The 12,898-nt window shown below is 41.3% G+C and overlaps 1 protein-coding gene across 1 annotated transcript in view; it reads right to left on the reverse strand.

The window, feature by feature from the left end:
• The window catches only part of LOC120733627 (reticulon-4 receptor-like 1), a 112,055-nt gene extending 100,063 nt beyond the window's left edge, over positions 1–11,992 (reverse strand). Inside the window, exon 1 of the mRNA XM_040031924.1 lies at positions 11,282–11,992. Within this exon, the coding sequence (XP_039887858.1) occupies positions 11,282–11,294 (13 nt within the window). The 5' untranslated portion in view covers positions 11,295–11,992. The remainder of the gene's footprint in view (positions 1–11,281) is intronic.
• Positions 11,993–12,898: the final 906 nt, after the last annotated feature.

Raw genomic sequence — 12,898 nt, forward strand, 5'->3', positions numbered from 1 at the left:
ATTCGGGTGTGTGGGAACAAGGATGCATCTAAAAGCTGCAGGACGGTAGCTCTCGAGGACCGGGATTGGGCAGCCCTGTTCTAGAAGTTTTCAGATTTTTAGGGAACCTAAAAAAGCCAGAAATGGCTTTTAGGTTGCTGCATCAAGTCGTAAAAATGGTAAAACTCTGTTGTAATGAAGAGCTGGTGTGCTTCTCATTTGTCACTACTACATCACTGAGTGGTAAAATGGTCACAGATCCAAATTTTTACATCAATTTTATTATGTTTTCAGGACAATGCTTATTAAAAAAAGAACACCTTTTGTCTGCCAGGACTTAACAATAAAAATATTCTGCATGAAAACTGAAAAAAGAAAACATCTTATGCTGACCATCCTTGACCTTGACCCGTTTTACAAGGTTTTCTCTTGTCTTTCAAATTGAGAGCAGTTTGTGAAAGACCGAGAAGTTGTCTTTTCATTGTGCTCAAGGACATCAATTACAGTTTTTCCATACTGGCTGAGCAGCAAACTCCATATTAGGAGGTAGAAGGCTGAGGTAACACCACAAGTTACTATCATTCACTCAAGATACTCTACTTTGTACCCTAGACCAGGATGTTTTTACACTTTCTCTGGTATAACGTTAAAAGTGGAGCTGTGTTTGCACTGACTGTTTGCATAGTCAAAAAAAAAGAAAGAAAAAACTTCTTGGTGAGGTTTACATAAAGACAGTGGATTAGGTTAAAATACAGAATCACCGCCTTGGTGACACGTCCCCACGGAGGAGAATCAAAGACATATGTGCTGAAGCCGTGAAATGTTCTCACTGTCAAAGCAACAATGCATTTCGGCACTTATCTTTTTCTTTGCCATGCGACCAGACTGTGTGACAACACCACAATGCTTCCCTGTGTGGATGCAATGGTGGCCTATGCTGGGCCTTGTTGGATTGTTTTGTATTCTGGCAAATGCTGAGCAACGTTTTCTTGCCAGAGCCCTCTGCGTTTGCACCCCCACTGCACAGCCCCATTCAAATGAACAGAGAACACGACCTGAGGGAAATGAATACACAACTAAACCTACTGTTTACTCACAAGGACAGTCTCAGGACACTACTAATTATAGTGTCATCTTGAAACTAAGAGGGATTGACAGTATAGGAGACGTCCTTAAATTCTGTCACTGGGCATGAAGCCTGCTTTACGCACATTTCCGTGCTTGCTTTGATGAATCAGCCACCTAAGTTGAAACTTTTCCAAAGAGTGTTTCTGTTAATTTGACTACCCTCTGTAAACAGTAGGGTGTACCTTGGATCCCATGCAACAACCAGCATATGATGGCAGGGCTGCTGCACTGTGAGCTGCTTCATGCAAGCATATTTTAAATAGCTTATCCTTCCTATACTTGTTTTTTTGGATCTACTACTTCTGTTTCCATGGTAATATCCCGAGTATTACATTTATTTATGTTCACATGCTCCTTTGTAATCAGAAGAAGATGAATATCAAGGCCTTATCAAAAATAAAACCTGGAACTTGAGCTGTTGGCTACGACATGCACGCCAGCATGTTATCAGAATAACTGCGACGTGGAATAAGAGAAGACACGGAGGGGGAAAAAAGAGGGAGGCAGTGAAGAAGAGGAAGAGAGAGGGAGTAAAAGGACGGACTGAGCTGTGTGATCTACCGTGAGGAAAGCAGCAAGCCCATACTGCTGAGAGCTGTGGACCCCAAACGCCTTATCAGAAACCAAAACAGCTATCAATTATTCAACAGGTACAGAGTGAACCAGCTACAGAGGAGAAGACATGGGAGGCGAGGAGATTTGAAGGGAGAGAGGAGGGATGGAGGAGATACAGCCTGGGAGTTAGACACAAAGGATTTAAATTTTTTATTTTATGTCAGTGTGTTCAGAAATACACTATGTGGTGTACTCGTATTGATAATGCAGCTGTCATATTTTGCACTTTTTGACTAATTCATCAGCAACAGTGAACGAATGCAGGAAGTCACTTAGTTGGAAACTGTGAGAAAGTTTATGGCTTCAGCTTAAAGAATTGTTTGTTTCTTAACTTTTTATAAGCCTGGAAGCTTTACCTCTAAAGTTTTCTATTTGTCTTCCTGCTTCCATAAACTATATGTAAAAAACAGATGCAGTCACCAAAACATCGCCCATTGTTTTGTTTATTTTGTTTTGAAACCAGATATCACGATTAAGGGATGGATCTGACTAAGAAGCTGAGGGACACTGTGTGCTCATGTGGTACAACTTGTCAATCATAACAATTTCCCAAACACACCTTGCTTAATGGTCTGTTTTCCTCTAACCCACAATTTATGTAATGACCATCATTCCACATTCAAAAAGTCCTCAAACTAGTCGTCAAGACATTCAGGGAAGTGTTTACTTAGGTGGGTAATAGTAAAGCATCATAGGTTCAAATTTCTCATAGATTTCTATACAACTATGAGAAATTTTAAAGTAAAAGTTCCATAAAGACATGGATGAGCCAGTTTGGCATGGAAGAACTTCACTGACGTGCATAGAGTCCTGACCTCAACCTGATAGAGCACCTTTGGGATGAATTAGAGCAGAGCTGTTATAGCTGCAAAGGTTGGCCGACATCATTTGGATTAAGAGTGGGATGTTAGTCAAGTTCAGATCCCAGGAACGAAATCCGAGATCTTTGTCGAGAAGACCGCAGTCCTGGAAACAGCAAAGATACTGCTTCCTTTTTTTTTTTACTTTGTCTATCAATTTGTTCCTAATGATGTCACACTTTTGCAGTCTCAGGGGACCACAGTAAAAGGAACTCAATATTGTTTATGTAGTTTTAATAAATTCAACGATTGGGTCACTTACTATTTACCATAAAGAAGAAAAACTGTTGCCATCGCTGCCTTCATCAGCTTGATGGGTACCTTCCCAGACTGGAAGGTGTGATATCGTTGTAGAGGTCGCTGGATCTGATGTACCTGAGAGAGATGATGATGCTGCAGTGTTACAAGCCCTGATCTGAGCAGCAATGACCCTCCTGGGAATGAGCAAAGCTCCCACTGATGACTGCCTAGTCCTCAGGTTGAAGACTGATTCCACAAAGCTGTTACATTTGTTCCTGAATCACAGACATGAAGGTAGCAGCTGCTTGCTCTTCCTGTCACAGGACCTGAGCACAGCATGAAAGAATTTGGGTGCTATAGCTGCCTATTGTGTCTGTTTAGCTTTTTTTATGTTTAGCTGCTTCTGGTCCACTCATACTCATTCTTTTAATAACATTTATGAGCAGAAATTCTAGGTGCAGCCCAGGTGTGGACGGTTTTATGGTTTCAGGATCTCATATCTGTTTTTTGTAGATGATGTGATTCCATTAGTTTTATCGAGGGTTAAGGGGAGAGCTAATCGAGGGATAAGGATCAGCACCTCTAAGTCTGAGGCCATGGTTCTCGGCTGAAAAAGAGTGGAGTGGCCTCTTCAATTGGAGCAGGAGATTGACAGAGACACTGCTTCTGCAGACGCTCGGCTGTGGTGACAAGAGAGCTGGCCCTCAATCTGTCAGTTCATAGGTCACGATCTCTGGGTAATGACTGAAAAAATGACATTGTGGATACAAGCTGAAATTAGCTTCTTCTAAAGGTTGTCTGGACTCTACCTTAGAGGTAGTGAGATAGAAAAGTTTGGTCATTTGGGAGGGATTCAGAGTAGAGTAGTCCTCTGCATAGAAAGGAAAGCCACTGAGGTGTTTCAGGAATCTGACCAGGATGCCTCCTGGGCATCTCCTTGGTGAGGTGTTTTGGGCATGTCCTAGGAGGAAGACGTGAGGAGGCCCCAGGGCAGAGCTGGAAAGAGTACATCTCATGATACTAGGGATTTATGTCTATTTGAGTTTTTCATATTGGGGTCAAAATGGATTCATCATAAAAATTTAACACAAATAATGTTTGTTTAAAACTACTGAAAAATAAGTGACACCAGAGCAAAGGTATGGTAAATACAGTAAACTTTTAGCTTAACTTAAAAGTTGTAGGTTGTATCAAAGAAAAGTATAGAATTTCACAAAATGTGCAAATAATTATAACTTTGCAAAAATAATAACAATGATTTTTTTTTTTTTTGTTTGGGTTGGGTTAGGATGCTTCTCACAGTAAATTATTCTTGGGGTCCCCAGTTGGTAGTCTATATATTTCAAAATGTCGATAGGATTGGGGTTAAGACACTTCTGTGTTGGCTTATAGTATGTGTTCAAGTGTATGTTTGCAAATGCATGACAAATGCTTGATGAGATGTAGAAAAACAACAACTTTTTAGCGGGAGTAAAATGATGGATCTGTTTGTTGGCCTTGCTTCCTGAATAAGTTGGAACACTTTGTATCACTGTGCCTGTATAGGGCCAAAAACAGTCCTCATAAATCTGGCAACCTGCATTAAAGCCAGATGGATGAGCTGCTGTTTGTTAAGAAATACCTCAGACACACACACACAACTCCCCCATACAGTCCCCTTTTTTTTTTTATACATTTCTGTTGGTGCACAAGATAAACAAACAAGATGCAACCTGTTATTTAGTAAGCTTTAGAGATTTTGGTTGGTGTACTTTTTTCTTTATCTCTGAACAGAGCCAAGCTTCATGTTTCCCCCTGCTTCCAGCTTTACTGCTAAGCCAAGGTTCTCCTTCACTGTACTTAATGCACAGACATGAGATGTACATCCTTCCTTTCATGTCAGTCTCAGAAAGAAATGTCTCACAAATGTTTCCAAAATGTCTACGTCTCATTCGCTTTCAGTAAGAAAAGGAGAGGGCTGCTTCATCCAACTGTCTCTCCCTCTGAAGACGAGAAAATACCAAAGTTACTTCATCAAAGCGGGTGACACCCGTAGCACACATCCGCGCAGTAAGCTCATATCAGCTCCACTACCTTTACCTGCCACTGGCTCGCTCTGTGTGTATCCCATGTAAATTCTTTTTCCTGATAACCACTCCTTTTCACGTGGTGTCTGTTCTCTCTGCCGCATCAGCACAGTATAACTCCCCTCTCATGCATCAGCTCTGACATTTACAATAATGATTCCTGAGGCTCGAACACACTTAAAAATCTGTATGAGCACCATGCTCTGACTATGTGATCACTGGCATTTGCATCACTTTCATCTGAAAACTTTCTCACACTCACATATGCAGCCACATCCATGTGCATGCTCATTCACACACAAACATATTCACAGAGAGAGAGAGTACATGCAGTAAATGCACAGCTAGCCCCAGCTGTTGCTAAGTGAACCTGCAATCAGAGGCCTTCACAGGACTCCTGATAGGGAGTAATGTCTTCTTTGATTGGACACTTAATTCACACAGGACCTTCCTGCTGTGTGTGCCGCCAGCTCTCAAGGTAAACCGTGGAGATCCATAAGCAAATTAGTGCACTGTATTTACCAACAATCAGCAGCCACTTCACTGCACTGCCAATTAAAGAAGTAGTATGAATCTAATTCGAGGGAACTGAGGAATAAACCACTTCAGCTTTGTTCATTCTGCTTGGCAGCCTTATGGGTTTTTTAAGGCAGAAAAATGGCTCCTTTCTTATAGCTGTCTTAACTTGCACTTTACCCCGGTGAAAAATACAGAAGATGCAAAAAGGGGTATGTTTGGTATAAAAACAAATGTGTAATAAAGCTTTACTTGGCAAGAAAGTTGGAATAAAACACCACAGGGCCATTGTGAAATGCCATTTCATGCTCTGTACTGCATAATTTGTAGCACTCTGTGTTTGTTTATTTAGCATCAAAACAATTTCTGCTCATTAAAGGTTTTTTGTGGGTTGTTTTTTTTTTTTTTGCATTGTGTTTGTGAGAGTTTGCCACTTTAGAAGCTCGGAGCTGTAAAACACCAGCCCGTGTAATTATTTCTACGCATTTCTACGAGGCACGTCGATTGTAAATGCCGTGCACGTTCCAGAAAATTGTGGCGAGACGTAATGATAAAATAGAATTCAGCAGGCGGACCACACTGAGCTCAGGATAAAGCAGAAGAAAGGAAGGAGTCCGTGAGTGACCTTGAGATCAGGCAGGAGGAGCGGTGCAAAGATGTGCAAAGGTCATTGATATGCACAGCCATCACATGGACACTCGCTGCGTGGCGGTGTGTGTGGCGATGCGTTTCATCCTGCTCTCCACTGTGGCTTGCATTAGGGATGTAATTGATTATGATATGACTTCCATTCCTGTAATCAAATCCCAAGATGATTTAGTTCTCTAATATAATATATCCACAAAATCCGCACAAAGCATAATGTTCCCTATATTGTCCTAATCTGTAAAATCTGTCTGCTGCCTCAGGATGTCGGTGCAGCAAGAGCAAATTTGGATCAATCTCAGCTCTCAATTACTCCACCATTTGGTGCTTCACGACCCGAATAAACATTTTGTCACCAATCCATATGTTATTATCATCTACCACAGCACTCATCTACAAAACACACACACACACGCATGCATAACAAAGCAAACGGGCAACAGCAGCTTCTAATTGTGTGACTGTGGACTTGACAGTGGCCTGCAGGCAAAATGTATGCGTGCCAGTGCAACTGTCATCTCACAGAGAAAGTAAGGATGTGGCATTAGTCTTTTGTCACAATGCCATCAGATGTACTTCATGATACTGTGCTTTATCCGAAGAGAAAGCAGGCTCGGAGGTGACAAATGACAGTCAGCAATCCGTAGTATAGTATGCAAATAAAAACTGGAGGTTTAATCAGGAATGACTTAAATTTCATAACGCTGCTAAAAAGTCTGTTAATCAAATGAGGGCTTTATTCACACTGGGGCCCAGAGAGAGCCTGGAGCGAGTCTGAGGCTATAGCCTGTATGAACAGTGACTTGCAATTTTAACATCATATATTGGTATTGATCAGTGAAATTCAGTACAGAGCTGACGTTCGTTATAGATTATCATGGCTGAATGTAGAAACACAGAACATTTCAGTATTTCAAATACTGCTAATTTTTTTCTTTCTGGATCACAGGGTGTATCCAACGGCAGGAATGATGACGAAAAGTGAGAGGATGAAATCGTATTGCAAATGATGAGAAGCAAGGAAGACGTTGTCATGTTTTTAAAGGCTGGAGTTCACAGCTTGAGTAGGAGCTGCACAACCGTGCTCTCTTCCATATAGATTGAACTTGTCCATCCAATCCAGGCAGCAACTTTTAGTCTTCAAGAGTTGCGTAGGAAGAAGGCCACTGAGGAAGGCACGTGAGGCAAAGATATTGCATCAGGTGAAAGGAGCGCATCGACATGTTTACTCCTCTGAACCATTACTCATTTAAATCTCACGCAGAGTAATGTTACACACAGATGAAGACTTAGCTTTGCCGATCATATCATTATGTTTGATGTGCACTTGGAAAAAATGGGAATAAATCAGCACAGAAATCATAAAAAGAAGATGCTCATGAAAATTTGTTGGGGAACGTTTGTAGTTTTCTTCTGTCTATGACTGATAGTTGTCTGTACATCACTGGGTACTTCCAAGAAAGTACTTTTAATAGTTACTTATGCAAGCCTCTCATCTTTTCGTGGTACCAAGTAGGAACACAACAGTATTGTTTGTTTGGTTTTTCGTACCATAGGCAATGTGGGCATGTTTTTGTCCATGCTCACATATTTAGAAAAAGAAGACTGCCCACAAAGACAGCAAATACTACATGATTGACACGGCAGCTAGTGCAGCTGCAGCAGCTCGTTGCTAAGAAAGTCAGTAAGCATGTGGAAGTACTTTGGATTTAAGGGAAATGACCAATGGATTATACTGATTCACAAAAGGCAAAATGCAAATAATGCAAATGATATCATTTTGCCTTTCTCCAGAAATACAGAGTTAGGGCTACTGCCAGTGATGTCTTAACCCTCATAGGGTTAATCAGATGTGCTTAATCCATTTTTTCCTCAAAGGATAAAGAAAAGAATATGTCTTAGGATTTGCTAAGTGGTTACCCAAACAACACCAATGGGGAAATCCTTCCAATTCCTTCTTATGTTATCCTGAATTACACGGTATTATTTTGTTTGAGGAAGCTAGCATTACCGAACGTTAGAAGTGGCTAACATTATTTAAATGTCTAAGCCATCGTAATGTATTTAACGTGAGGCCATTTCAGTCTGTGTCCCTTAAACAAAGTATAATCCAGCCTTTTAAATAAATCTTCTGCCCACACCAGGTCAGTGACTTTAAATTAATTTTTAATGATTTGATGATTTTTTATTTTATTGTCATGTCAAATCAGTTTTGAGAGTTGTGTAATTCTACTAATATTGATTTGGGCTGTAAGGTTTATAATGGTATAATGGCATAGCTAGCACCAAGGTGCAGCAAAGAGGTTTCATTTAACAGAAAATAATAGCTTCTGATGGGCTAACAACAATTCTTGAAACAGCACTGCACTGTTTGGCAAACTGTACTCTACACCTGAGAAATTTATATGTATTTCTCACTCCAGTTAAGCCACCAGCAGGAATTTTCTTCTACAGCTCACTGACTGTAAATGTTGGCAGGTTGTTTTTTTGTTTTGTTTTTTCAAGAAAACAGCATGAAAGTTTCTTTCTTCAACACAATGTTTTCAAATTCGTGAACATTTTAGTGCCAAATTATATGGTTGGCCCCCTGATATTCAGGATTTGAGATACAAATTGCTTCCTAAAGTACTTACTTGTGCTTAGCTGTGCTAAACATTGAATGGGCTTACCTGTGCTTTATGGGTATAATTGCTTATTAGGTGGACAAACACTTAACCCTTTGGGGTCTAAGTCATCATCTACAAGTATCCTAGCCCTAACTTTAACCCTAGAGTTCCCAGAGTAATGAATTTGCCTTTCTCCAGAAATACAGGGTTAGGTCTACCGCCTATCGTGTTTTAAACCTGAGAGGGTTAATCCGATGTGCTTTAATCCAATTTTTCTCAGAGGGAAAACAAAAAAAGAATATGTCTTCGAATTTGCTAAATGGTTATCCAAACAAGTCTCCATTGGTTAGCAACATTAGCACCGGTTCTGAAATAGTCTAAATTTCAAAATGTGATGAATCAGCTGATAAAAATATTATCTGTAGCTGATAATTGACCAATCATTTTAGGTTTTAGTTAAAATACCAACTGTTAACTAATGTACCCACTAAAATGTAAGAATTTAACATATTTCCTAGCTGCGTGTGAGAAAAAGGTCTTTCAGTTTGTGGGGTTTTATTTTATTACAATGATCTGATATATGAATAATTCACTGATTGTTTGTTTTATTCAGAAGCCATGAGCATCCATTAAATAGCTGACAATAAAAACCGGTCCGCACTTTTGCAGAACATAGCAAAGCCTTTTTTTCTCTTTTTTGTTAAGTGGCCATTATTCTTTTTGTGACTAATTTTAAGGTTTGTTTTGGTTTGTTCAGTGCCTGCATACATCTTACTGCAGGAAAAAAAATGTAGATAAATAGGGAAATTGACAAGTTGGGTAACAGAGGCAAAGTCAAGTAAGGGAGACAAATCCAGCTTCAAACACGCTGGGAAACAAAGCTTCGGCAGCCACCCAAACCAGCAAGCTAGTAGCCAATCAGCCTGCCAGGCCGCTCTCAGTTTGAGGCTGGCAGCAGGAGCTGGTTGGCCAAGCAGAGAGAAAGAATGAGAGACAGACACGGAGAGAAAGAGAGAGGGAGTTTTCATTACACAAAAACACTTATCCTCTTTCTCCTCACTCTCTCACTCTTGTTTTATCCCACTGCAGAGAGATACTGTGGGTAAAGGTGACAGACAAAGATAACTGTATCTCAGGCAGACTGCACAATTACTCTGGATTTTATTATTGCGACTGACAGTCACATATTTGTAGGAGGAGATACAAAGCAGCGCATCAGCCATCACCACTGTGTGTTTTTTGCTGTGTGTGCGGGTAGGTGGGTGGGTGGATGCTATCCATCTGAAATTACAGGAAGATTAAAATTAAAGCTTGTCTCCCTCTAGCCAGCAAACTCTTTTCTCCCTCTCTCTTGTGCTCTGTCTCTCTCTCACACACACACACACAGTGACAGCACTAATCAGCCCTCTGTCAAGCCCATTAGGTCCCACCCTTAATGAGGAGATCGCCCAGCTTGTGCCCTGACTCAGGCCAACCAAGTGAGCTAATAGATTATGATGTGCATGGATGTATGTGTGTTGTTTCCCCACTCTGCGCTGAGCTGCATGGAAATGACAAATGACAGACATCCAGTGTCTCTATTAAAGAATGTTTTTCCATTATGTTCTCGGGGTTCAGTCAGCCGCGGACTGCATTCATTTCCAAACAGTTCTCAGACAAGCTGTCTTTCACTGGAGCCCAACATGCATACATGTTTTGGGGGGGCAATTGGCAGATGAGTCACCACTCCACACCACAAATACTCTTCTTTAAAATGTGTGTGTGTGTAAGTGTGCGTGTACTTTCCGTACACTTTGCATCACAGTACTATTTAATAATTTCAGAAAGGTTGATATGTTGTTTAATACGAATATGAATTTGTGAAATTGCTTTTTTTTTTCACTGGATTTGTCAGTCGTGATTTTTAATTGTCAATGCGCGTGCACGCACGGAGAAAGAGGTGGCGGGAGGGAAATGGAGCTCTCCTTTATCAACACATGAGCAGGCAAGGTCATCGTGGTAAAACTTAATACCTTTTCTCACCGTAACACGGAAGCGTGTGAGTGTCAGAGTAAACAGCGCACAGCTATTCTCTGGGAGACACTTTTACACCTGTTTTTAGTCTCCCTGGGCCCGCGGAACCCGTGGGGAGACCCACCGTCTCCCTCCCTTCAGCGACAAGTAGAAATACACGGGCTGAGCGCCTCTTTCTGTCACGCGGATTAACACAAAGCGCCAAAAAACGGGGTAAACTTTTGTAGAAAACCAGTCAAATTGTAAACTTTTTTTCAATTTCACTCTCACGTGCTCTCTACCCGTTTCTCGCTCGCGCGTAGCAACAAGCCACCCTCGTGCAGACAGGTTCTACAAACTGCAGTGCGGCAGCGGTTCGCTATTTTAAGAATAATTTTTACATGAAGTGAATAAATATTTAATCTGCTTCCCAGTCGCGGCCACCACGGCGGATAAGAGACGACTGGGAAGTTTGAGAAACACCGAGAGCCTCGTCTGTGACTCAATTTGCCCAAAATTGAACTAAATTAATTTCTCAAAAGAACAAACAAAAAATGTATCGCTCGCACACACCGACTGCGCGCGCTCCACATCCTCGTCAGCAACAAAAACAAGTGGAGCCCTCTTTCCTTACCTGGCCTGAACATATTGGCAAAGGCTGTTTGGACCGTCTAGTAGCCTCTGTGCTGGAGTAGCATCCTTGTCAGGGTCCAGTCCTGTGCTGATGTTGATTAGATTGTTTTGATTCCCTTTGAACGCTGGCGGGTAGAGTGTAGTCGTGTCTCCTTGGTGGCTTTCTTTTTTCTTTTCTTTTTGTTTTTTTAAACCAAGTGAAGACGGTTGGAGGAGGAACGGGAGGAGGAGGACGAGGCGGTAGTGGAGGAGGGAGAAGAAGGGGGTCGGATAATGTCTGACAAAATTAAGGACAAAAATAGCCTAGAAGGTCCGCCACTAGTGGAAAACAAGTTCTGTGTAATAAAAGACAAGGAGGGGAGAAGAATAACACCGTGTCCCGTCCCAACACACTCAGATGTGTTTTAGTGATTTTTCAGCTCACCGCCATCTGGTGTTTATAAATCACTGATGTACATTCTGACTTTATTTGATGTCCGAATTTACGGGAAAGATGGTGAAACAGCCTCCCCCCCCTAAAAAAATCTGAGGAAAGTTCTCTTATGCCTTCATAATCGCCCTCCTGTCGGATCTTCAACTGCAGGTCAGGTAGAGTCTAAAATGTGCTGTCCGTGGATCGTCAGCGTGAGTCAGTGCCGTCTACTGTCTCTGTTACCGGAGAGCTCCGAGGCAGCCGCTTCAATCCCCCTCCCACAGCGAGATGTGACTGATGAAACCCAGAGCATCTCTCTCTCTCTCTCCCTCTCTCCCTATCTCTCTGTAGGATGTGCTTTATTGGCATGACAGAGGAGTGTGTGTTTGTGAAACAGTTATAGGTTATCATATTAAAATCCTCCTTGTATCAGTCACCCTCTCGTTCTTTCACTTATGTCTGCACTGCTTCTTTATCTCCCCCAATTCAATTTCCTTTTAGCAATCCAACACGCTGCATAAACATTATTACAAAAGCTTCCATTACAATTCATTTTCTCCTTTTCTGATTTCTCTCCTCTTTGTAGCACTGCCACTCAAATTTGAAATTCCTTTATTGGCCAAGCCATAATGGAATTGGGTACAAGTAGTTTAAAATGAGTATTTGAACATTCTGAATTAGTGGGTTGGAAAATAAAAAGTCATGAATTAGTTTGGTACTTAGAAAAGAAGAAAAACATTGCAAGGAAATTATCACATGAAGAAGACAAAGGGCTATGGACATTTGAGATATAGTCTTACAAGACTTTTTATTAGGTCCACCTTGCTAGATAGCATCATACAGTTGCTGCTATTGGCAGCACATCCATGTTGCGAATCTCCAGTTCCTCCACATCCTAAAGGTCCTCTACTGAAGTGAGGCAGTTTAAGTACAATGAACTGATTGTCAAGTACAATAAACTAGCTTGAAATACTTAAAAACAGCTATAGAAGAACAGTGCACTGATCAGAAAGACATGGACATGGTCAGCAGCAATCCTCAGGTAGGCTGTGGCGATTGAGTGATGCACAGCTGGTAGTAAGGGACCTAAAGTCTGACAAGAAAACATTCCCCACACCACACCAAACCTGCAGCAGAAGCCTGCACAATAGATAGAAGACAGGATGGATCCATTCTTTCATGTCGTGTATGACAAATTCTGAACCT

The sequence above is a fragment of the Simochromis diagramma genome, unplaced genomic scaffold (assembly GCF_900408965.1).
Source record: "Simochromis diagramma unplaced genomic scaffold, fSimDia1.1 OVJJ01000216.1, whole genome shotgun sequence".
NCBI classification, from domain to species: Eukaryota; Metazoa; Chordata; class Actinopteri; order Cichliformes; family Cichlidae; genus Simochromis; species Simochromis diagramma.